The 24038-nt window shown below is 49.0% G+C and overlaps 14 protein-coding genes across 14 annotated transcripts; 8 read left to right on the forward strand and 6 right to left on the reverse strand.

The window, feature by feature from the left end:
* Window positions 1–4319: 4319 nt before the first annotated feature.
* Window positions 4320–4969, reverse strand: PtrM4_086300 (uncharacterized protein; the record flags this gene model as incomplete). The annotated part of the gene is made up of 2 exons (XM_001940103.1): window positions 4320–4338; window positions 4386–4969. The coding sequence occupies 2 exons, from the start codon at window positions 4967–4969 to the stop codon at window positions 4320–4322; spliced, it is 603 nt and encodes a 200-aa protein (XP_001940138.1).
* Window positions 4970–5265: 296 nt separating this feature from the next.
* Window positions 5266–5476, forward strand: PtrM4_086310 (uncharacterized protein; the record flags this gene model as incomplete). The annotated part of the gene is made up of 2 exons (XM_001940102.2): window positions 5266–5280; window positions 5333–5476. The coding sequence occupies 2 exons, from the start codon at window positions 5266–5268 to the stop codon at window positions 5474–5476; spliced, it is 159 nt and encodes a 52-aa protein (XP_001940137.2).
* A 43-nt stretch (window positions 5477–5519) lies between these two features.
* PtrM4_086320 (uncharacterized protein) lies at window positions 5520–6030 on the forward strand (the record flags this gene model as incomplete). Its single annotated transcript, XM_001940101.1, has 3 exons — window positions 5520–5632; window positions 5693–5789; window positions 5845–6030. The coding sequence occupies 3 exons, from the start codon at window positions 5520–5522 to the stop codon at window positions 6028–6030; spliced, it is 396 nt and encodes a 131-aa protein (XP_001940136.1).
* Window positions 6031–7456: 1426 nt separating this feature from the next.
* Window positions 7457–8587, reverse strand: PtrM4_086330 (thymine dioxygenase; the record flags this gene model as incomplete). The annotated part of the gene is made up of 3 exons (XM_001940100.2): window positions 7457–7815; window positions 7864–8479; window positions 8534–8587. The coding sequence occupies 3 exons, from the start codon at window positions 8585–8587 to the stop codon at window positions 7457–7459; spliced, it is 1029 nt and encodes a 342-aa protein (XP_001940135.1).
* A 723-nt stretch (window positions 8588–9310) lies between these two features.
* PtrM4_086340 (GlcD, FAD-FMN-containing dehydrogenase) lies at window positions 9311–10804 on the forward strand (the record flags this gene model as incomplete). Its single annotated transcript, XM_001940099.1, has 1 exon — window positions 9311–10804. The coding sequence occupies one exon, from the start codon at window positions 9311–9313 to the stop codon at window positions 10802–10804; it is 1494 nt and encodes a 497-aa protein (XP_001940134.1).
* Window positions 10805–11043: 239 nt separating this feature from the next.
* On the forward strand, window positions 11044–11665 carry PtrM4_086350 (uncharacterized protein; the record flags this gene model as incomplete). Its single annotated transcript, XM_001940098.1, has 2 exons — window positions 11044–11389; window positions 11451–11665. 2 exons carry the CDS (start codon window positions 11044–11046, stop codon window positions 11663–11665), a joined length of 561 nt encoding a protein of 186 aa, XP_001940133.1.
* Window positions 11666–12234: 569 nt separating this feature from the next.
* PtrM4_086360 (uncharacterized protein) lies at window positions 12235–12948 on the forward strand (the record flags this gene model as incomplete). Its single annotated transcript, XM_001940097.1, has 1 exon — window positions 12235–12948. One exon carries the CDS (start codon window positions 12235–12237, stop codon window positions 12946–12948), a length of 714 nt encoding a protein of 237 aa, XP_001940132.1.
* A 418-nt stretch (window positions 12949–13366) lies between these two features.
* On the forward strand, window positions 13367–14514 carry PtrM4_086370 (uncharacterized protein; the record flags this gene model as incomplete). The annotated part of the gene is made up of 3 exons (XM_066106712.1): window positions 13367–13635; window positions 13690–14433; window positions 14511–14514. The coding sequence occupies 3 exons, from the start codon at window positions 13367–13369 to the stop codon at window positions 14512–14514; spliced, it is 1017 nt and encodes a 338-aa protein (XP_065963650.1).
* Window positions 14515–15901: 1387 nt separating this feature from the next.
* Window positions 15902–17695, forward strand: PtrM4_086380 (uncharacterized protein; the record flags this gene model as incomplete). Its single annotated transcript, XM_066106713.1, has 1 exon — window positions 15902–17695. One exon carries the CDS (start codon window positions 15902–15904, stop codon window positions 17693–17695), a length of 1794 nt encoding a protein of 597 aa, XP_065963651.1.
* Window positions 17696–17861: 166 nt separating this feature from the next.
* Window positions 17862–18962, reverse strand: PtrM4_086390 (AdhP, Zn-dependent alcohol dehydrogenase; the record flags this gene model as incomplete). The annotated part of the gene is made up of 2 exons (XM_001940094.2): window positions 17862–18043; window positions 18089–18962. The coding sequence occupies 2 exons, from the start codon at window positions 18960–18962 to the stop codon at window positions 17862–17864; spliced, it is 1056 nt and encodes a 351-aa protein (XP_001940129.1).
* A 1628-nt stretch (window positions 18963–20590) lies between these two features.
* On the forward strand, window positions 20591–21605 carry PtrM4_086400 (DUF1777 multi-domain protein; the record flags this gene model as incomplete). Its single annotated transcript, XM_001940093.1, has 2 exons — window positions 20591–21224; window positions 21277–21605. The coding sequence occupies 2 exons, from the start codon at window positions 20591–20593 to the stop codon at window positions 21603–21605; spliced, it is 963 nt and encodes a 320-aa protein (XP_001940128.1).
* Window positions 21606–21795: 190 nt separating this feature from the next.
* Window positions 21796–22577, reverse strand: PtrM4_086410 (uncharacterized protein; the record flags this gene model as incomplete). Its single annotated transcript, XM_066106714.1, has 3 exons — window positions 21796–22302; window positions 22355–22493; window positions 22567–22577. 3 exons carry the CDS (start codon window positions 22575–22577, stop codon window positions 21796–21798), a joined length of 657 nt encoding a protein of 218 aa, XP_065963652.1.
* Window positions 22578–22837: 260 nt separating this feature from the next.
* PtrM4_086420 (uncharacterized protein) lies at window positions 22838–23275 on the reverse strand (the record flags this gene model as incomplete). The annotated part of the gene is made up of 1 exon (XM_066106715.1): window positions 22838–23275. The coding sequence occupies one exon, from the start codon at window positions 23273–23275 to the stop codon at window positions 22838–22840; it is 438 nt and encodes a 145-aa protein (XP_065963653.1).
* Window positions 23276–23309: 34 nt separating this feature from the next.
* On the reverse strand, window positions 23310–23627 carry PtrM4_086430 (uncharacterized protein; the record flags this gene model as incomplete). Its single annotated transcript, XM_066106716.1, has 2 exons — window positions 23310–23532; window positions 23593–23627. 2 exons carry the CDS (start codon window positions 23625–23627, stop codon window positions 23310–23312), a joined length of 258 nt encoding a protein of 85 aa, XP_065963654.1.
* Window positions 23628–24038: the final 411 nt, after the last annotated feature.

Here is a 24038-nt window from a genome sequence, read left to right on the forward strand (position 1 = left end):
GCTTTTTCAAACCTCCATTCAAACTTTACATGACCGAATAAACTCTACCTCTCTTCTTTTATCTTACTTTGCTCAGCTCGTCTAGCGTAGGCCAGGGATATAAAACCTACCTCTTTCTCCTCCTCTCTTCTCTTTTCTTCTTCTCTTGCATACCCCCATCTACTGAAAATCCGCTTTTACACTAAAAATAACCACAAACAGTGCAATCTATTCTCCCGCTCTCTCTCCTTTCTAAAACCAACGGGCTTATGCCTTATGTCTGTTCTCCCCCTACCTAAAATCTTGAAGACTTTGAGTTCATGTGCAGGCCTAAGGTGCCAAAAATCTTCTCGACATACGCTACGGTGCTTCTGCCTGCTCTTTTCCAAAACATTCGCGTAGTCGTGGTATGTGCGTGGCTGGTTTCTCCGGTGGCGAAAATACGGTAGTGAGCCTCCATGTGGCGGAGTGAGCGACGTGTTTTCGACCTTACTTGCCTCTTTTCTTGATTCGGTATGCGAGCGTATAAAACCTCTCCTCCTTCCCTTCTCTCTCTTACACCACGCAAAATATCCGCAAACAAAAAGCCATAGTGTTGGAAGGTCTATAGCACTAGTGCTGAAAGGAAATAACGATAACTAGGAATGCATTCTGTTCGGTGATGGTGATTTATTACGAACACAGCTGCTACGAAGGTATACCTAAGCTCTGCGCAAGGTGGGCCGAAGTCGGGCCGAAGTGTCCAGCAGCCGACGTCTCTACCGATACTCACGATCCGACACATAGTATATTTGTTCAATGTTTTTCCCGCCTCCCTTTTCTTCCTTTCTAAAAGTAAAACGCAAAACATGCCATGATTATCTACTATTCTGAAAAAAATCCTACAACAACGATATGTATAGGGAATTAAAGAAGGAGGTACTGCACTGGGTGTGGGTGTGGGGAGAGTGCAAAATGGGTATAAATCGTGTGATGTGGGTTCTTCGTTCCTGGTTTCTGTGGTTAAAAGTTTTTCTCGCACTCGAAAAGAACTGCGTAATAAGGTGTATGTGGGATTTGTTGTTTTGGTGCTGGTGGGGTATGTGTGCTACAGGAGCAGGAGAAATGGAATGGGGGCTTTTGTGTGAGTTGCTGGAGATGACGCTTGTGGTTTTGAGCGCGCAAGCTGTAAAGTTTACCTAGGTATAGTCGCGATATTGAGTTGTACATTGATTGATAAGCGTGAACACAAAAGGTGTTTGGTGAATGGATGATGGATTGCTGATGTCTTGTGTTTGATTAGCTGGAGACGACGCAATTTCGTGTACCCAGGTAGGCAATAGTCTGAGGGCGTGTTGCCACCACACGGTAAAACCAACATATACAATTGCTTCAAGAGCTAGTCCGTATTTGAATAGCTGGTTAATATAGAGAGGGCGGCCCGTTACAAGGTTCGCTCTTTCTTGGTGCCCCATCTTTTGATATGTAGCGGCTGCAGTTTGCGCAAGCGAACGTCGTGGTATTACAACGTCCATACACTCGTAAGAAAAACTGCTTTACTAAAGCCATACGTAACAGTATCCTCTTCTTACGTATCTCTGTATTGTTGCGTCATTACCTAGAACATGGACCTTGCCGGGTTCCTTTTGGTTGAACCTGCCCGGTATCTTATTCCGCATACCTCATCATGGTACACCTTTCGAGACGATATCGCACGTGCCATGTTCAAACAAATTCTGGACATCTTGCCAAGGCTTATTTCTCACACGCCGTTACCTGCTCTTTGTTGTGTCGAGAGCTTCTCAATCAATTCTGTACTCTTTTATATTCTGCGACTCGCTAAGATTGTAACGAATCTTCTTGCCAGTATCTTGCTGCCTTTCTTTATACAGAGTGTCGTTTCTACGTTGTTGGGAAAGAAAGAGAGTACCAACGTAAGATTGAACAAACCTAATAGAGCTTGTGTCAGATCAGGTGATTGATCTTCCGGTGTAGTCAGATTTATCCCGGAGAATAATCCGTGAAGATCGGAAGCACTGTCACCGCTGTCGATCTACTTCCGTGCCGAGACTCGTAATGATTACAGCCGCATCTTACCTCAATTGTAATCACAAGGAACTTGATCCCATATGGCACATCGTGCCATGCAACTCCCGTCCTAATATAGAGAACCAACTCGCCGAGCGTATACAGTGCTTATATGTTAGTTATCGGCGCCTCTTTCAAAACCTTTATAAGATTTTAGCATAGAAGCATAGACGAGGGAATTTTACAAGGGCTTAGCAGAGCTCTCGGCGTGTTGGCTATAAGCTGAGCATATAATTGTAAACGTGTAGCCGCTGTTTTGATTCCACACTCAGGCAAAAACAACTTCACACAGTCTGATTAGTCAGGTCTTGCCTGACTTCCTTGTTTTGCCCTGCCGGTTTATCGTAACTTCGCAAGGTTTTCAAGGCCCAAGATTATCAGCATCAATCAATCGCTGACAGTACAACCTTTTCTCTACTATTATAATGAGAAGCCACTTCTCACTCATGTTTGCTCTAGCAGCCAGTACAACTGCAACTACTTCTCCCATCCATGTTGCGCTATCGTCTGTCGGCAATTCGAAATCAAGGTTGCCGTAACCAACAACAACCAGAACACGGGATACAACCTTCTCAAACCCAACACTATCCTATCCGATTCGCTCTCCAACCAATTGATCGTCATAAATGAGAACACCAAGGTCGGATTTAGCGGCATCATGAGCGTAACATATCTTGCCAGCGACCTCGATCAGGAAAGCTTCTTTCCTCTCTTTCCAGGACAGACGAGAGAGGCTGTGATAGATGTGGCCGAAGGTTATTGGGTCCACCACTCGAAGACCTCACTCCATAACATCGTCGCAACTGGGTAGTTCCGTTACGCAGCGCTCAATTCAACACGGCTTATCGAAGGGGACGCATTTTCATACACCAGTAATACTCTCTCTGTCGATATCAACCCGACCGAAGCGAAAATCGTCTTCAACCATCACGCGGACACGAAGCTCAAGAAGCGAGTTGACATCAATGAGTCCTGCGAGGGACATCAATAGGACAAACTGAAGTCGGCATTGACTGATTGCAAAGAACGCACAAAATATGCTGCAGACCGTGCGCACAATGGCAGGCCGTATATTTACACCAAATACTTTGCCCAAAAAGACTGGAAAGAGGTTCAAGCGCGACTTACAGCTATCTCGGAACATTGCACCCCTCTCGGTATCTTTTGTGGCACCATGTACTGCAAGGATCCCACTGGTGCCGATAAATGCAGTAAAGAAAGGAGAACAATCGCGTACACGTATCGAGACACTATCAAAGGCCCAAACGGGGAAGCCATAATTGTGTCCTGTCCGTTATACTTTACCCAGCAATATACTAATTACCAGTGTGGAAAAACATCTGAATGTCTGACCGGCAGCTTGATACACGAATTGACTCATGTACCAACTATATACAGCCCGACTACCTCAGACTTTGCGTATGGCACCGATGCAGCCAGACGCCTCCCAGCTGCGAACAAGCTATTCAACGCCGATAGTTACGCATTGTAAACAATGAATCTATTTGTTGGGTGTTAATAGATGTGGAAGGATGGTTGGATATTGAGGAGACGAGAGCTAGTGTGCTAGTGGCAAGAGTTCTGGAAATGATCTTGGAACGCTTATTTAGTACCTACTTCTCACTCACCTCTGTCATTTAGTATAGAATAGTATCGTAGAGGTACACTATTCTCGAGCTTAGCTTATATCCGGAAAATCTTACCATCAGCTATCTTAGACCAAAGATACAATCGAATAACATCATAGAACGCGTAAAAATTGACTTCACCGTTTCCAGATACAGACTGCACCTCTATAGAAACACCCAGTGCCACATCACCTGTGCTTGTTCTCAGACGTACAGGGTTGGCTATGACTGGGTCATTTATACCATCTTTAGTGAAACCTAGAACGCCAAGCCCTTCATCCCCAATACAAACTCTGCTCAGGTATAGACCCTTGCGACTTGGCTAATCATAGAAGCTATAAGGGCATTGGGTACAGGCCGACGATAAGTTGGGTGTATCACAATCCGAAGTTGATCTTGAATATACTGAATGGGATCGGATTGAGTCCTACATTGTATATGTATTTTTACCGAAGACTTATGAGTTACAACCTCCAACTCAGCAGGCCACCCGTCGAAGTGAATAATGCTAGCTTCACCCAATTACATCACACCTCCGCTCCGAGTTCCCAACAGAGTGGTCCACTGCCATCCTTGAAGTCATGACGTTGTCCTTCGAAACCCCAAATACCGGATAGCATGACGGTTATAGGCGGCCTGAACTCGCTAGTGATCTTCCTCAAGACTTCAATGTGTCAGCTATGCTCTCTCGTACACCAACATGGTACTTACCCGGTGTTGTTCTTCTGTACGTGATTGCGGTGCTTGCCTTTGCGCGACGCAACGTTCTCTGCAGCGGGCAACTCGAAGTCTTCATCTACCTCTTGATCATCCTTGGTGCGGATAGAGAAGGACATCTTTGGACCAGAGGCTTCTAGCAGCTTTGTTTCCATCTCGGCGAGCCTCTGTGTGAGCTCCGCAATGTGGTTCTTGTCTGCGGCTGACTCCAACTTGAGATCGACGGCGCTTTTCTTCTCCACGACTAGCTCCTGTTGCTTTGCTGCCATCTTGTCTGCATTTGCCTTGTTTATCTCCTCTAGTCGCTTCTCGTAGACGTGTGCAGTCCTACTTTCAGCGATCAATTCCGCTTGCTGCACGTCAAGGTCGTGTACAGCGGCCATGATGACATCATAGAAAACAGGATGCTGAAGTTGCTCGGTACTAAAGACGGGGAAATTATGTCGCATGAGGTCATGCAGATGTCTCGACGGGTGGTCAAGCATGAGTTGGATGAGATCGATGAGGATGAGCTGTCGGGACATTTCGTAGTCTTGGTTCGTGCCGTGCACGTCGTTGGAATATTCCATGGCGTCCATGGGGACGATAGTGTGGTGTATAGCTGGAAATGTGTCTGGTGTCTGTGTCGGTATGGTTCCAAGATGGAGCCTAGAAATTTGCCCGCCAACTTTGACAGCCTCTAATCCAATCAGCTCAGAGAGTTTGTATGACTCTTTTCTGCTACGTCAGTTTCGAAGGTTCCAGAGAACGAGCTGCGGAATCGGTGCCTAGTGAAAGCGAGCCAACTAGCCCACGATAACACTTCCCCACGATAAGACAACTCGGCTTTCGACTACTTGCAACGAGTATGGCTTGCAACCTCATCACCGCAGATATGTCGGCCGATAGAGTAGGTAACACGTCGATTTGTGGCTACGAAACCGTTCACTGACACTCGATAGACGAACGAGGCCATCGACCGCCTGAACGCCGAGCTCACAGCCTCTAAGATAGAGCTTGCAGCCTCTGAGATAGAGCTCGCAGCCTCTGAGAAGGCGCTCGCAGCCTCTAAGAAGGAGCCCGCAGCCTCCTATGGAAAAAAATGAGGATGTCTTCAAGAGAGCCGGTAAATTGATGAACCAAAACAGGATGTTAGAGGAGAGGGTCGCGAAGGTTAAGGAGCAGTACGATGCTTTGCTTGAGCAGACCGTCGGTCTCATGGGTGACAAAGTGAAGCACCTAAAAGACGCTGAGAAGAAGCTGTATGTGATCAAAACCCTCAATACCCTCTCTAAACTTTTGCATGCTGATTGTCAACGCAGTGTTCCGAAGCCGCGAAAGCACCCAGTCGTCTGCATCTACTGTTGTATGCGCAATCTTCCTTGCGACCGCGGAACGCCCTGTCGTAACTGCGCAAAGGTATGCTTTGAATCCTCTCATACATGTAGTCACTGCTGAGTTGAAATCGTCCTAGGCCATGCATGACTGCAAGCGTGCCATGTGTGCCAACTTCAAGACCGGTATCTGCCGCAACAAACTCTGCAATAGGGCACACGAGGAGGATGCCAAGCACTACGGTAATATAGTGCATGCAGGTCATGTGCGCAAGGAGAAGGACGAGAACAAACGCACAAAGAAGCGAGCGAGGAGGCGAGGGTAGACGTTGGCTAGCTAGGCTGGTGAACACCGAAGTAAGTGACCAGGAGGTGCACTCATCCATTGAGAGATTGAATAGGGAGTCAAGTAAAAGAAGCAAGACACCGTAATCACGATATACTCTCTGTAGTGAAAATAATCTCGATTGTACACACGAGGAACATGGCTGGCAGCCCGAGAGCTAGAGTACTTACTTGTGCACAGCTGTCACCGTGATGTAACGAAGCTGCAAAACTTGACGAGACAATGATCCGTCAACTTATATCAGGCAAATAACTAGAAGATCGTTTCTCTAGTGTCGGTGTATCTCCATCTTCTTCCTCAATCCTTGACACAAGAGTCAAAGAATCAATGAAAAGATAATTCGAACCCGAAGCTGAGTGTATTTTTCAAAAAGTATTGTGAGCTGTAAGCGAACGCCGGCGAACCGGTCGTTGCAAACATGTAGAACCGTACCACGCTTTGCCGCGCCATGGCTAAATACCACGGGACTAAAGACCTGTGAGGATCTCCGGCAAGCCCAACCCGCGAACGATTGGCCTGAATGCGCGCTCCAGTCCGCCCTTCACCCGCTCGGGGAATAAGGCAGCATAAGACATGCATCATCGCCGCTCAACGAAGCGTAGTGTGCAGCCCTGGTGCGCTTTGGTCATCCACTCTTATCGTTATGAGGTTCTAATGTCGGAACTAAGCCTCCTTACGAAAAGGGATGGCGAGAACTGTTTTCTGAGAATTGGAAGAAGGGACGGGGTGAGGCGGGGTTATATAGACTGTGGGAAGGCGCTAGTGGGATGAGTCAGCGGACGTCATGTGACTCACCACCCCACCCTGTCTGCAAGGCTGCAAGCAGACCCTGATTAGGCAAAACCGGCTCCTCATAGGCCAGCAATTGCCCTCGGACAGGGATGTAGTAGAAAAAAGTGAGAGCAAAGCAATTGTGTGGGGAATAGTGGGTGCTGGAAGAATTAAAGGATTGAACTGAGGTGGTATTGTCTGAGTCTACAAACTGTATATGTAGGTGGGTGACCGTAAACAGTGCTAGTCCCAGATAGGCATCGTTCCATTACAAAGGTAAGTTGCGACTGCAGGAGCAGAGCAGGAGAGACCCCAAACCGTAACAAATTGACAGTACTCGCGTGCAATCTTTCGGGCTTGCGCATAGGGCCTATTTCTACGATATGGCTGAGACAATATCCAACTGAGAGGCTTGGGTTGAAACAATTAAGACGGTGCAGTGCAGCTAAATATACTAGACAGACAAACACGCTTCTGTTGTGTGTATATTACTATCAAATAACTTTTCCGCGCTGTTCTGCATGTATGGAATAAGGAACCGATGACGCTATCGAGAGCGTCTACAAAAACATCTCAGTAATCACATGGCAATTTTCTTCGAACACCGCGCATTCAATTCTTTATTCTCTCCATACTCAATATGTTGCTGTAAGACGTTGAATCAAGTAGTCCCCACTCATGACATCGTCATATTTCCTTCCATTCTCAAACGTTCCCGGAATAGCCTCAATTTTGCGATCAGCATTTGGGTTGCAGAAGTAAGCGATTGAATAACGGGGTGGGTATTCGTCCTTGTCTGCGTCTTCTGGTTTGGGGGGAGGTTCCATAACGCGGTGTTTCGTTGACTTGATAGTGTCGTTCGACCAGCGTGCCAACAGATCTCCAGCGTTGATCACGATAGTGCCTTCAATAGGTGTTGCGTCGACGAATGTGCCCTTCGGTGAGCGGACTTGGAGACCACCACGTGCATCTTGGAAGAGTAGAGTGATAGAGCCTGCAAGTATGTTAGCAACCGGTTCCACAGTCCTTCATATCAATATACCGTAGTCGCTATGTTCGCCTGCCCGAACCTGCTGCTGTCCATCGTTTCTTTTGAAGATGCTTTTGGAGACGCCGGGATAATGCAGAAGTCTTAGTGTGTTGTCACCCGCATCGGTGAAGCCATCGAACCACATCTCTTCAATGCCCATACCCAATGCTATAGCCCGCATGATTTGCATATGTAGATTCTTGCATGTTTCGAAAAACTCCACCATCTGCTCCTTGAACTCTTTGGCCGCCTCGTCACCACTCGGCCACATGTTCGGCATCTCAGGCTGGTCATCACGCCCAATCTCCATGCTCTCCTTCAGGTCTGGTACCAATGCGCGCATCTCTGCCTCGGTGCCTGTCTCTTCCAATACCACGAGCTTCTCGCGCCCTTGTGCGGTATAGCCACGGTTGGCAGCGGCCGAGTACCATGCCAACGCGTCTTTCTGCTCTTTCGGTCGTGCGAAGAATTTGGCGGAGTGGGAGAAGACGGTCGATACAGTCGAAGGGGGAATTCCGTGATTTTTGAGGTAGACGAAACCGGCATTTTGGAAGCCTTTGAGTACAGCATCGGCAGTCTGCTTCTTTGCGTTGGGGTCGCCGGAAAGGAAAGCATCGAAGTCGATGAGCTATGATACGTTCAGCATAAGAGCGCCGATATTTGGCAGCAAACAGATACATACTGGAATTTCCAGGTCATCCTGTGAAACCGCGGAGCCTACAGTGATGTTCGCCATGGCACTTGCTTCTTGTTTATGTCTTCAATGGACTCAAGGAAAAACAAATCAAGTTTTACCGAGCAAGGACGCAAATTAAAGGCTGTGATATTAAGGCAATCGACGCGCCCCTAGCGGCCATCTCCGCTGCATTTCTTCCATCATGAGATGCGCTAGATGTTGGCGGGGTTGCTGCCAGACAGGGAAGGTATATGCGCAGCGATAAGGCTAGTAGTGGGGTTAGTGGGGTATCGGTAGAGTGCTCAACACCACGGAGGCATCGTGACATCTTTCTCTTACGGCCATGTTGTTAGGCGGACTTCTTTACGGTAAATTAAGATATCAATTGCTGATCTACAGACTCTTGAATGCCGATGTACCTCTGTTGATACCAGTTTAGATCACGATGGAGCATGTTTTGCAGTGCTACTTGAGCATTGTTTAGTTCACGTCCAAGACTGAGAGCCCAGAAGTAAGAAAGTATGATGACACGGGTGTACTAGAATTGTAAAAAACAAGAGATCAAAGCGCGCTGTTGAAGTCTGATTGTTCATAGGAAGCGACAGCGTCTTGAGAAAGGAGATGGGCCCAAGCTCTACAAATGCAGTTTAGCGCATCGGAGAAAACTTACTCTTCACCGACATCGAATATCGACTACGCGGCTCCAAATGTGGTTTGGAGGCTATAGTCATCATGTATGAGTGACGTTGACATTCACATCCGTAGACCATCTCATTTCCCAGCATGGACCGTCATCAGCGCGTCGTTGCGCAAGTCGCGTCCAAAGTCAAGGATTACTTCGCGCGCAAGGAGCCCTTCCGGATATCTCATGGCTCAACAAACAGTACGCGTCCAAATTTAAAGAAGCATGTCGTTGATATCAGTGCTCTTCGGAATGTCATCAGTGTCGACACGCATACTAAGTCGGCACTCGTTGAACCAAACGTTCCCATGGATCGGCTTGTCGAAGCAACGCTGCCACATGGCCTTGTGCCGCCGGTCGTAATGGAGTTTCCTGGCATTACAGTAGGCGGAGGCTATGCAGGGACGGCAGGAGAAAGTAGTAGCTTCAAATTCGGCTTCTTTGACCGCACAATAAACGAAGTTGAGATGGTCATGGCAGATGGCAAGATTGTCAGAGCTAGTGAGAAGGAGAACCAGGACTTGTTTCAGGGTGCTGCTGGCGCAGTCGGCACCCTAGGTGTTACGACACTCGTTGATTTGAAGCTTATTGAGGCGAAGAAGTACGTCAAGACCACGTACTATCCAACTCGAAGCGTGGCGCAAGCTGTCAAAGAAGTCAAGGACCAAACAGAGGGCGAGAGGGGACATAAGAATGATTACGTGGATGGGGTTCTATTCAGCAAAGAGCATGGGGCTATTGTGACAGGCGAGATGACAAACGAAATACCACCGGGCATCAAGCCGCAAACGTTCAGCAACCCCTGGGATCCATGGTTTTACCTACATGTCGAAGCGGCTACACGCTCTTCGACCGAGCCCGTCGTTGAGTACATCCCACTCGCTGAGTATATGTTCCGTTATGACCGCGGTGGCTTCTGGGTCGGCCGTTCGGCATTCAGCTACATGAGCTTCCCTTTCAACAAGTTCACAAGATGGTTCTTAGACGACTTTCTTCACACACGGATGCTTTATCGCGCTCTACACGCTTCTGGAATAGCAACACGCTACATTGTACAAGACATGGCACTGCCTTACCCCAACGCGGAGAAGTTTATCGACTACACTGACAAAACTTTCAACATTTGGCCGCTCTGGTTGTGCCCGTTGAAGCAAAGTCCGCAACCTACCATGCATCCACATACCAAGGGCTCCTTGACAGCCTCTCAAATGCTCAATATCGGTCTCTGGGGCTTCGGCCCTAAAGATCCCGTCGCATATCTACAGAAGAATCGCGCGCTCGAGAAAACACTGGGAGAGATGGGAGGCATGAAGTGGCTCTATGCACAAACATACTACAGCAAAGATGACTTCTGGGCGCAGTTTGATCGCAACTGGCACCAGGGACTAAGGAAGAAGTACAATGCGGAGATGCTTCCTGAAGTTTATGACAAGGTGCATGTTGATGTGGAGAAGTATACGAAGATGGCAGAAAAGGATATGGGTTTGCGACTAAGAGGAATATGGCCACTAGGTGGATTTTGGGGAATTTGGAAATCCATACAAAGCAAGGACTACATGATTGCCAGGAACTCTACCTGGAGATCCAAAAGCTAATTGTACAATTATGTTGTATTATCTAGATGAGATGCTTGTATACTGGAGTTAGAAGATCTGTTGCGGCGTTGAGGTGCGTTTGTCGTATACGGTCCGTGCGTCAATCTTTCTCTCACGGCCAACCTGTGGTCTCCATTTGTAGTCCGTGCAGAAGCTTTCCCCTCATCTGCAGCCTCCCAATCTCCGAATACTCCACATCTGCAACACCCATCGGCCCTCTACAACTGCGCGAGTCCAAGATGGACGCTGAACATAACACTCTTGGCAGCTTTGTCGAGGCGTTCAGGCAGGTTGTTATCGCTAAGATAGCTTGCGTACCCACCGATGCTTCCGACGACACTACCAAGACTATCATGGGCGAGATCACGGAAGAAATCAACACCAACGACCTCAAGCATCGCATTGTCGTCGAAGTCATCTACTCCAAGGCTATGCTAGACTCTGCTTGGTGCACGACCGCTATCAAGTTACTCGCACGCCTCTGCGATATCACTTCACCGAACATCAACAACCCGAACAAGGAGGCATGCCCCGTCCTGACACCAACATGCCGACACATTGTTCGCTTCCTACCACGGCGACTTTGTAAAAGACATGGAAGGTCGAGCCTGGAATACTACACGCATACACCTACTCACTCAGCTAGGCAGTACAGACACGCCGGCTCTCAGGCTTGATCCCGCCACCAAGATCGATATTATGGCGAAGATGATAACATCGGAACATCTTTTTGTGGAAACAAACTTCGACTTGCTCATCCACTTCATCTACACAGTTGGACCAAATATCGATATGTCGGAGCAGTGGGGTCCAGAACTGGACGTGGTCCTGCAGTCGCTCCAAGATGGGGTCTCTGAGTAGTCCACGATGACAAAGCTTACGGTATTGGGCCTCGTACATGCAAGAGAGAATGACTGGGAGATTTGAGAAGCGACGGTTACGGTGGAGGAGGTACTGATGAACGAGATGCTGCTTGTGACTCACAACCGGTCTATGGAAGTATTGCATGTAGGTATCATAATTTTCACGAGACATGCATCGCTGCACAGCCAGACGAACAGAAGAATGAAAAGAGTAAAAGGGTGTAGCTCTAGTTGACCTTGTGCCCTATCGCTGTTCTAGTACAAGCTCGACCATCGCATCCAGTTGCAGGGCGCATGTAATCGGCTTTGTCATATGTGTTACCCTCTTCCAGCGGTTATATGATCCGCAAAAACGCGAATTAGGCAACGAAATCAAAGGAACTCTTGGCCATCTGCCTGGGCAACCAACCCTGTCGCTCTATCAACCCACTTCCCAGTTGCCTTCCCCCGCTAGTCCGGATCTGCTTCCGGGCTATGCAATCAACTCAAAGCTTCTCAATTCAAAGTTTCTCAACTCTTGCTGCAACTAAACTAACACAAAAACCTCCACTTGTCTCTTCAACTACAATGCCCGAAGCCAAAGCAACAGATCTCCTCTTTGAAGTGTTCAAGAACTGCGTTGACAATATCATCAAGGCCTTGCCTCCAAATATGGACCCGAACGATGCGACAGCCATGAGCGCTATCAGGATCATTGCCTCACAGACAAATAACGACTATAAACGTCTCCAGCACGTTGTCGAGACGATTCAAGCTCGCATCTGCGAAGACGCTGTCTGGGCATCCGGTACTGCAGTAAGCGTCTACGAGCTGCTCGCTGCATCGATCGACCCCAAAATCTCCCATCCGGACATACAGACGATAGCTGTAACCGGATCGCTCCTCGTACAGGACCAGATGATGCGCGCTTGCCAGACCCAGTTCCACCAAACCATCCCGACGTCAAACTGGAGTCGTGGTCTTGTTGCTTTCCTGGGGCAGACATGCACTGTCGGTAACATGACTAGTACGACACCCAACATCACTCTTGACATCCTCGATCGCATGCTTGGATCAGACTCGCTTACAAAGAACGAGAATTTCGACATCTTTGTCGGCTTCTTCATGTGCGCGGGACCTTTTTTGGATGGCCTTGGGTACGGAGATGAACTGGCGATGAGGGTAGAGAAGCTGATGGATCTATCTAAGAGTCTGGGGACAACGCAGTGGCTGGCTGTCTATGGTTTGTTACAACTGAGAAAGAAAGGTTGGCAGATGGAAGAGGAGGATGTGGCCAAGTGACAGTCTAGTAGATGGAGTGACAAGTGAGTGCCAGTCCAACCCGGTGATAAGCGAAGGAACAATTGATGGCGCGAGGGACATTTGGCCTCTTCAAAACTCTATACCTTAGAGAGGATGTCAGTAGAAGACTAAGCGTATGAGTGCATCACTTCCATATCTTTGGACTGCCACTTGGCTATTCAGGTCTATTTTGTGTATATCTTGTAAAATAACTATTTCAATGCGCGAGCACCAACGAGAAATGCAAGTAGACATACTCGTTATGGAGTTTTGCTTCTACATCGTTACCGTATCTAAGCGTAATGCCAAGACTTTGGGCGGTTGGTTGTCCACCTCGCCGTACTGTGCTTCGACGCAACATTAAACGTTCGATTTGCTATCATCTCCACATCACAGCCACCGCAAGGTCTTTTCAGACATGGCGGCGCATACCGTGTCCGACGACGTGACGGTCCGTTTGACAGAAGACGTATACCAAGATCAATTCGAATGGGCCGCATTGGTGAATGATGTGGCGGACTCCATAGGCAGTGAGACCTCAGACAACACGGCAAAAGATCTGGTGAAGCTTCTACTATCGATGGCTGGAAGGGATTTGGTCAAGTTGCACCGCCTTGTTGAAGTTGTGCAGGACAGGATCGAGATGCAGTCAACCTGGGCTGCGACAGCTGCCGCCAAGTTCTACTGGTAAGATTCGATGCATTTCCCGGAGATAGAAAAACAGCTAATGATTGTTAAAAGTGCACTGCTCGACAGCATCGACTCAGATCTCGAACTTGACGTTTCGTTCGGCGACACACTGCTTGGAGAGCGCATCGTCATCAAATACATCTTGGATATATCTGGAGATTTCGTTAATCGCCCAGACTGGGGTACCAAGCCGATTGCCATCCTGAAGCTGACCAGGAATCTCCTAGACAGATGCTCTCTCTATGGGCAATATGCTAGCGCAGCGGGACTCTTGGCTCATGGGTTGCTTGAGAGGATGTCCCAGTCGGTCTACTTGTTCTTCGCAGATAACTTCGACATTTTCGCTCTATTTGCATACGCGATGGTCCCTATCCTCGACGGTACCGAGAGGAACGGCAATTCCGAGCGGGTGAATTCTATGCTGAAAGCTCTCAAGAAGGCGGACTATGAGCGGACTGAGCTGCAACACTTCCAGATCGAAGGGCTTTTTATCTGCCTCGACAGATCGAATCTATATCGCGAGCATGATTCTGTTTCATCTACACCAGAATGGGTTTCAAGGGTGGAATCAGTGCAAAAGATGGTAATAAGGCCAAAGGTTGAAGTAAACTTGCCGCTTTTTGCTACCATGTCGGATTGGAAACACCCAAGTATCAGCTGCATGATCCAACACGCATCCCAAGCGATGAGGATAGATGCCCCGCGCTCAACCCAGACCGCTACTCTCGACATGTTTCAGGCAATGGTTCATTCAGAGCACCTCTTTTCCAACAAGAATCTGCAAACACTTATCGAGTTCGTTTTCTCCGTTGGACCTGCTCTAGACGGGATGGCCGAGACTAGTCAGTGCAGTCGGCTGACATCGCTGCTAGATGAGCTGAGGTATAGTCCTACTGAGCGAACTACCACGGACTCGTGTGATATCGAAGGCCTTTGTAGGATCCTGGGTAGATCATATGTGGTTGCCATCGGAACTTCTTCAAGCAAACCAGTAGGAGAAGGAGCAGAAGAAGAAGAAAAGGCTCTGTAGGCTTTATCACAGCCCATAGTCAGTGACTAGTGTTTCCATGGTCTTACGTCGGTTTATCCAGACATCTTACATGGGGAACTAGCACGACGCCACGCTTGGGGCATACGTGGTTGGATGGGGGCGGAACGAGGAGATGATGAGCCTGGAAAAATAGCTCTCACGGAAGTGTCCACGCAGGATAGGTACTGCGCTCATTGCTTAAATCCCGTTTCTGGGGGAAATACACACGTACAACGTGGTTCTAAGAGCTAGCCGACCCAAGTGACATAAAATCCAGACCATCAAGAAGCAGGAACATCCGCTAAATAAATCTTCAATCATAATGCCTTCGCAGTTTAAGCATTCGGTACGCTAGACTAATTGCCTTGAATCATTGATATAATTGAGCGGCAGGCAACGGTTCTAATGTGATTTTAGCTGTAAAGATGGGGGTTTCCGCAGAGCAAGTTAGAACGAATGTTGGCACAGAACGTCGCTCAGCGTCAGTTCTAGTGGACAGCCTTTTGGCGGATTGGGATTGCAGCTCGGCCAGGACCGCACTAGCTCGTTTAGATTCATCGCGACCCAGAAAAAGTTGCGGTCTTGTGCTATACGTTCGTCTCATCGATCAATGATTCCTTCGATGGAGAGCATCACGCGGTACAATGGTTGTGGAATTTTGCTGGAGAGGTACTGACTCCGACAACTTGCAGCAGCAAGATCAAGGGACAACATTAGGTTGGTTGCTGTCAAAGATGCCATCGCCGCGGGCAAAGAATTTGGAAAGGTTGACAAGATGATGGCTGGCAGAAGATCTGCAGGTGCTTAACTAGCGCAAGTCACGTCACATGGTCAATGCCTCCCGCGCGGTCTGTCATCCCAACGCGTAACTGCCAGCCACGCGACTTAGTAACAACACCAGACAAGTATATCATTCGTCGCACTCACATTGTTACCCATGATGACATGATAAGCACATGTTGGGCCTACTGAAAGACAAATCGAGCACCGGATGAAGACGGATCCCCTGCCGAGACGAGCCGCTATTGCGCTACAGACATCGCGCTATGACGATCATCATCCACGTTGCGGTAATTTGAATCTTCGTCTGACAAACACCCATCTCTCGTGAATACTATCAAGACGAGGCGCGCAGACCCGCCCACCCCATCTTTCGCATTGGGGCAACTCTCCTTGACGTCTGGGCTCGGAAACAATCTACCACGGGTGGCGATATCACCAGCAATCCCTAAGATGGCACAGCGCGAGAACAAGAAAAGTGGCTTTCGGGCCATGTTCGGCATGCGATCAGGCAAAGAGCCAAAAGAGCCGGGCACCCGGAAGAAGCTTTCCAAGAAAGGATCACGAAGCGACATCCTAGGAGAGTTTAATTCCACCACAAACGTGGGGAGCGTCAACCGCCAGGACTCTGGCAGCTTTACAAACGAAAGAAGAGACCTCGCGGAAAATGGATTTGGTCTACCAATTCACGAAGATGTTGCCGGGCTTGCGCCACATGCATTGCGCGACTATCCATATGCTGCAGTGGATGCTCTTGCGGACACAAACAACGCGTATCTTCAACCGGGGTTGCAAGTAGCCGACTACCGCCGCAACTCAGAGGGACAACCGCAGTATGCTGCGCCGTTGTATCAGCCGCACAGCCCAAGATCGGCATCAATACCGCAATTGCAGAATGAGAAGACTTTACCATATGCACCAGGCAAAGCACAGCGTTCGAAACTTAGCAAGGCACATCGAGCGCCCTCGGCATCTGCAAGACCCGATGACATTCTTGACAAGGATACTGGAGAAAGAAAAGACCTTACCGAAATGATGCACGCCTTCACGTACGTCGATGGCGTGGATACGATTGAAGAGGAACAAGATGACGAATCTATACTCTATGATCCTTCGCGCCCCGACGGAACAGCGACACTCGCTAATGTATCTCCTGAGATGTGGCTACATATTGCTGACTTTCTATCACCATTGGATGTAGCCAATTTATCTTCAACTTGTAGGACCATGTATGCTCGGCTCGGTAGACATCCCTACAAGCTACTACTAGACCCGAGGCACAGGCCTCATCGGTTGGACTTCCTGCTGGCCATGGACCCTAAAATGCCGCGTCACCTATTCTGCTTCCCCTGTGCACAATGGCACCTACGTATTCAGCCCGGTTTTGAATCCCTCAAACCCCAGAACGTCCTCAATCCACTTTTCGAATGTCCCAATCGAACAAACATCCACGTTCCACCACCACGCATTCGAATTAGTGATGGCCGCACATTGCCATTCGCTTTCATCCAGCTAGCCCATCGTCACTGGGCTCACGGGCCTGAATATGGCATCCCGCACCAATCTCTCGCGCGTCGTTGGAAAGACGCGTACTCTACCTGGACTCATGAATCAACCTACCACATCACTGAAAAGGGCAACGTCCTAATGCGAGTCCGCTCGCAACATTACGTAGAAGGTGGAATGACTGATGCTGCAAAGCGACTGTTGCTCTTCAGTCGCGCCGACTACACACCCTACTTCAGCGTGTGCTCCCATTGGAAACATGGTCTACTGACTTCCATTCCTAAGTGTGCACTCTCGCACATTCCGCACGCCCACGAATCTGAAACCACTGCCATCGACAAATTTCGTGAGCGCAATCTCGGCAGAAAGGCAAATGGCCTCGTTCCTCTCTGCTCCGTGTGCCGCCCCATGCGCCGCTGTCCCAAGTGCCCCACCGAATACCTGTTCGAGCTGAAACTCGTCGAAGACAGGTCTGTTCGCAGCCATGTTCCTGAACGCTTCAAGCAAGCTCTCATTGTGACGCGCTGGAGCGACCTGGGCCCTGCACGTAGCCCGGACGACGCGCAGTGGAGTGCTATCACAGGGGATAACGATGAATTTGATAGTTTTGCCGAGATTGGGAGGAGGGCTGTGAGCGGTGTGTTTGAGAGTGCCTTCACTGATACAATCCCCGGTCAGCGCATCGTGAGTATGAATCCAGAGAGTGTCACGGCCAACGAAGAGGGTGGGAACTGGTACTAAGTTCAGTGTGCAATTAACTTAAATGTTGCTGCTTGGAAGGTATCGTCGGACGTATATTATTACCTGATTGAAATCCTTCTTTTGTATACAATTTGTACATACATAAATACATGACTTTTGCTCGTTTTCCTGCCCCGCTACACGCATGCTCAAATTTCATTCCAAATCAAGGCACACGTACTACCTTCCTACCCGTGACTTCGTATCGCTTCAGCTCCTCCAGGATCTTAGGCGAGTCGGTGAAGTCATACACTTCAACCTTCGGGGTGATTTTCCCCTCAAGGACGTGTTGAAGCAGCTCGTCCATCTGCTTAGCACTACCCGTTGATGAACCTCTAATGACCAATCCTGAACTTGTTAGCGATGTAATTGCACTTTTGACGATTGACGTACCTCTGTTGGCGATATGTATCGGACTGACAGGAAACATGAAATCATGTGGTGGCAAGCCCACACAGACAAATACACCACTATTCCTGATCAGTTCTGGGGCTTGAGTATAGGCCTTTTCGGTGCCTGCGACGCAGATGACACCATGTGCGCCTTCTCCATCAGTCAATTCCTTGACTGCCTGTATTACGTCTTGTTTGGCATAATCAACGAAAGCCACAGCACCCATCTCTTTGCTTAATTTCTCCTTCTCTGGACCGCTGTCGATCGCAATGACTTTATAGCCTTTGATGCTGGCTATTTGGACACCAATGTGTCCAAGACCACCACCAGCGCCAACAATAGCCACGTAATCGCCTGGCTGCACTTCTGGTGCGAGCTTGGACACAGCGCCTGCAAGACTCAATCCCGCACACAACAATGGTGCCGCGATCTCGCTCTTGACGCCATCTGGTATTCTCGTGACAAAGTCGGCACTCCCAATGACATACTGTTGCAAAGTTCCCCATACATTTCTTCCCGTGTTCCTCTGCTTGCCGCAGTGGTTCTCCCTCCCGCTCTTACAGCTACTACATTCCTTGCATGCGTCCCATAACCACCTCAGTCCAACTCTCTTGCCCAGCAATTCTTCGGAGACGCCATCGCCGAGAGACACGACAATACCGACACCTTCATGACCTGGGACTTCGGTGTATCTTCCCGGCATGAGGACGTTGTGGCAATCGGAGTGGCAGATGCCCGAGCATTCCATCTTAACGAGGACCTCGCCTGCAGCAGGCTTCTTCACCGGGATATCATTTCGGATCTGGAGAACACAGGTTGGGCCAGGGTCTTGGATCCAGGCCGCTGTTTGCGTAGTGGGTACCGTTGCCACCATTCTGAGATGACGGTTGGCAGGTGTCAGGGGGAGATGAGGGTTTGGTATGGTACTGCTTCGGTCCGACTGCGATTGGACGTGACGACAACGATTTTGTAACAAATTTAAATCGCGATCAGCTTGCGAAGACGAGAAGAGATCACAAGAACGCAAAAGAAAAAAGAGAGATCTGGCCTATATGATAGCGGACGAAAACGAAGAGGGGCAATCGTGACGGGCCAGCCCCGCCCCGCGATCTGCCCCACCCTCGGTCTTCTCCGACGCGCTACCAATCGGAGCCCGTTGAACTCCGCACTTGCTGCACGTCGGCCTTTCATCCTTGCCCGCTTCCGTGCATTTTTGGTCTCTGTGCAGCAGTATCCCAACAATTACTCAAATCTATTTGATCTAGACTGAATGCCTAAAGATAAAGCTATTGACCTGCCCAGGAGCTTGAGACTACTCTTACTGTGGCTTCTGAGCTGTTACCTGGAATGTATTTCGTCATAGACAAATGCTCTCCTTCCGGTATCATTCCCAATGACGATGTTAACACTGATTCTTTGTTGAACAGGTGGACTCATATCAGCACATGTTGTATTCAGGGCTCCCATGTGTAGTAGCTATTTAGAAAAATCTACTCAAATACCTAACCTACCCATCTTGGGAGAAGATAAAAATACTACGCGCCTACGGCCTTTTATTTGATACCGGATGCCGACTATACCGCCGTAGCCGCCTTCCGATAGTTTCCATCCTCTACCCGATATCCGAACCCCAGGCTTAGCACCCTCTAGACCTCACTTCCACTTATCGAGGAAGTTTTGCTCTCGTCTTCGGCTCTCATCTCAGCCAGTATTCCTTAACGGTCTTTCTTCTGCCAGATCCATAGATCTCCTTGTTATCAACTCTCTCGATATTTGTCTTTCCTTTGTCACGCATAGCTTGATCTTTCTTTTCCATATAGACCACAGCCCACTCGTGCGATACGTTATCCTGCCATTTAGTCGGCAGTCGCGGTATATAGCATTCACGACCGTAGCCATTGAATTTCTTTCATCTCCTTTTCAACATTCGTGCTACTAGCTGGTCCCTATTTTTTATTGCAAATGGTGGTACAGTGTGAGTAGACAACAATAACAAGTGGTGTCTAAGCCGTGCTCTAAGTAAACACTCGAATACGCATCTTCTTTCCTCATATTCACGTCTTTCATGAACATGCTTGTGACTGGCTAAAGATCTGGTAAACAGAACCACGCTCATGTTATACAGTCGTCTATGAACTTTCACCGTACTAATAATGGGTAATATCTTGTCAGCAGTACTTGGAATGCCCAAATACCGAACGGTCACGAACTTGTTGTAACCTCCACGTGCCGTGTAGTGGAACTTGCACTGTTCACTGTCTCATCTTTAAATATCGCCATTCACTGCGCCTTCACGTGGATGTTCGATGCGAAGTGAAGGTGAGTGTGAGTATCATTTGCATGCCAGCATATCGATAAGTACTATGGCTGCCCACTGTATAAAGTAAACTTTCAAATGATTTCAACCCACCCATCGAACCATCGAACCCATCGAACCCGCCGCCAGCCCGCCTTGCCACCTTGATACCTCACTGACCCAGCAACTAACTGAGATATTAGACAATGGGTGATACAAGCAGCGAGGCGGAAACGCTGTCACCCGCCAATCGGGCACAGCAAGTGTTGGCAAAAGCAGCCCAATCACTTCACCGGCGGCGCGCCGCGCCACCTCGACTCCCACTCCCCATCAGCTTCACCCGAACATCCACACCCCCGCCCACACCTTTACCCGTCGAGGAAGCCATGAAGTGGGTCACGATCGAACTGTCCAACTACCCGACACAGTTCACTCACCAAGACGTCCTCGATCTCTTCCAAGACTTCACCATCTCACCGGAGTTCACGCTGCCAAACGCCGTGAATTTCACTCACCCACTTCGCACGTTCATCAAGATTGCCGGCCAGGAAGAAGCAAAACGCGCAGTCCACGAGATGCGTTGGAGACTCTTCGGCGGCCGCGCGATCAGTGTGAAGATGGCCGAAGACACTGGTCACGAAGAGGTCAACCAGACTGCCGAGGAAGTGATCGACGAGACAGATCACGAAGACGTCAACCATACTGCAGGTGAAGTGGTCGACGAGACAGGTCATCAAGAGTTCGAGCAGCCTGCCGAGGAAGTGGTCGAGGAGACAGGTCACGAAGGCGACAAGCAGAAGAACGAGAAATTAGCCGTTCAGCAGAAGATCGAGATCATAAGTAAGCACCCATGCACATCGATTTGCACTACACACAAACTAACAAAACACAGACATCGCTCGCGCATACTACCCACATCTCGCGTCCAAGGTGCTCGAAATCCGCGAACATGTCCAAGGCTACGACACCTTCGCCTTCTTGCAAGCCCGTGATCTCATCCCAGTGCACGGCGAGTCCGACGCCAACATGGAGCCGGGCGAGAACGTGGTCAAGTGGGAACTCGTTGCTTCTGGTCGCTCGAGCGGTTTCAGCTGGAAGATGGAGGAAGGAACTGATATCCTTTCGGCGTTGAAGTGGCTGCGCGATGTGCTGGTGACTCAGGGTACCATGGCCAGAGTGTGGGGTGAGTTAGAGGGTGCGGATGTGAGGCCGGATGTGTGAAGGTGACTGGCGTCGAGCGTGGGGAGGTCATGATGACACTTTTGCTGCTCATGGGTCTTTTACTTGATTGTTCCGGAGCCGCATGACTACATGGTATGGGGAATGGGAAGGGAGATGACATTGTACCCCATAGGTTAGAAGTTATGAAAGCTGATGATACCTGCCTTGGGTATGATCCTACGAATCTACTTTATTTGAACACAAGCTTGCCAGTACGTAGACCCAGTAGATACAGGTCTGCGCCAAACTCACCATATTTCTCGACAAGCTCTTCAACTTTAGCTTGAAATACATATTTCAAATGAATGCCAGAGGGATTCCGAAAGTAATTGTTCGGAGAGTTTAATAAGAATATGACAAGGGCTTTGCCCATCTCGCACAGTACCCCGGAGCAGAATCGGTAGTGAGCGTGGACTAAGAATTCCAAGTCTTCAGCAGTGAACGGCAAAGGCCAGCCGTTCGTGCTTTTCGTGAACGCTTGTACTGCTGGGGGCTGCAACATTCCGGCATCGTACTTTTCGGCCAAAGCGTGAAGGTGAATGATTGGTGCCACTTTTTTCTTGAAATAGGCACTGCGCTGTGGGCCTTTGGTCGGTACAGTCGGGATCTTAAGCTCCATGTCGTAGAAGAACTCCATCATCGTTCGAAAAACATCGGGGTCATCGTCGCGGATGTCAATCGTACTTGCAGAACCTTCCTACACATGGTCATCAGCGCTGGTTATATGAGAATCTCAATATCGTACGCACCTGGAATGGGCCAGTGAGGGCAGTCATGAACCAGCTGAAATGCGCGCAAAGTACGGCTTTGTGAGCTGCATATTCGGTGACTTTGTCTTTGTATATTTGGCGGATCTTGATGTCGGAGAAGGTGGGATCGTTAAAGAGTCTGTGGTTATGGGTGTGTTAGTAGGGTATATGGTGTCTTGGGAGAATCTTACTATTTGCAGGCTGGTGTTGACGATGCGGCCATGGTGACGGTGGACTACGGCTCACGATGATGGGTATTGATGGGAAGTTTGAGGAAGGTTTTGTATTCGGGGCGAGCAACGCTACAGTGTGCGATGCTTCGGCCATCCTATATATGTATGCTTGGCTTCATCTCACTTCCTTTGAGGGCGGCAAGCAAACCGCTTGTTGTGTCACAGGACTTTCTATCACACGTTGTAGAAAATACTTCGGAGTTCAGTCGGAAGCCATGATCAAGCGCACAATTTTGCCTGTCGCCGTCCCTCAAAAACCGTCGTCGTATAGTTTCATGTACTTTTCGAAAGACTTCCTCTTCATTTGCGCAAGGACAATATCAACACCAAATCCAGTATACTCACATATTAGCTCCTTGAATCTTGCACCTTTCAAGAAGTGACCCATTTGATCGACCATGCATATGGCAATAGAGACCCCCATGGGAGAATCAGGGACGTTGTGGGTATCGTAGTAGGCTTTGATTATCGCTTCAGCATGGCCAGCTTCCATCCCGTCGGGGGCATCTGCGAGCTGGTAGTCCAACGCCTCGCCGGAGCCAAGTAATCCCACGCTGTTTTCCATCAAGTCTTTCACGTCGTACTTGTCTGCCAGAATATAGAGTCCGATGGGATACATGAAATCTCTCTGTAGCTCGGAAACATCTTCTGGCGCTTCGTATTCTCTCGGATAGATCCATTTGAGCATGATCTCAAAGTGAACCGGATCATCGTCGTGCACATCAATAGTAGCCTGGGAGGCCTCCTAAATTGAGAACATTAGTACTGCATTCCAGGGTTGCTGTAAATATATTCAGAAGCTCATCTTGAATGAACCGGTCAATGCCTTGTAGAACCACACGGAGCGACTGCATAGGACCACTCTGACCGAAGTACTCCTTTGTCTCCCCATTGGAAGAGATTTGACGGATCTTGATATCGGACAAAATGGGGTTGTCGTAGAAGCTGTAACAACGCTCGGTTAGCCAAATGAACGACACCCATGTTTGAGTAATAAATACATACGATGCATTCGGCGGTACGTCTCTAGTTATCGACATGATGTCGACGTCGCCGAAGTCAGGGTACGGTGTTTGGGTGGGGTAGGAAAGAGCCAGAACGTAAGGTCAGATACAGCTTCAAGACGATGCCAAGAAATCTCGACGCCGCTAGAACATGATAGAACCTTAGCTAAGCGGTGAAGTGAGAAAGGAGGTGAATTCGAGATGACGAACAAGGCAAACTAACCCCCAAACCACGTGCATCTGAAGTGAGGATGACTCGTGGCACCGGAAAGGCAAAGGGTAGATGCGTTAGCCTGTGCATACCCTGATAAGTCCCAGATGATTGATGTGCCCACTGCAGACCCTACAGAGTTCTTCAACTGACACCGTCTGCTTCTTGGCGCCATTCAACTTCGCTATGGTCTTTCGACTTAGCGTGGCATTTACCTGCTTGTCGAACACACCTCA

Source organism: Pyrenophora tritici-repentis, chromosome 3, assembly GCF_003171515.1.
Source record: "Pyrenophora tritici-repentis strain M4 chromosome 3, whole genome shotgun sequence".
NCBI lineage: Eukaryota > Fungi > Ascomycota > Dothideomycetes > Pleosporales > Pleosporaceae > Pyrenophora > Pyrenophora tritici-repentis.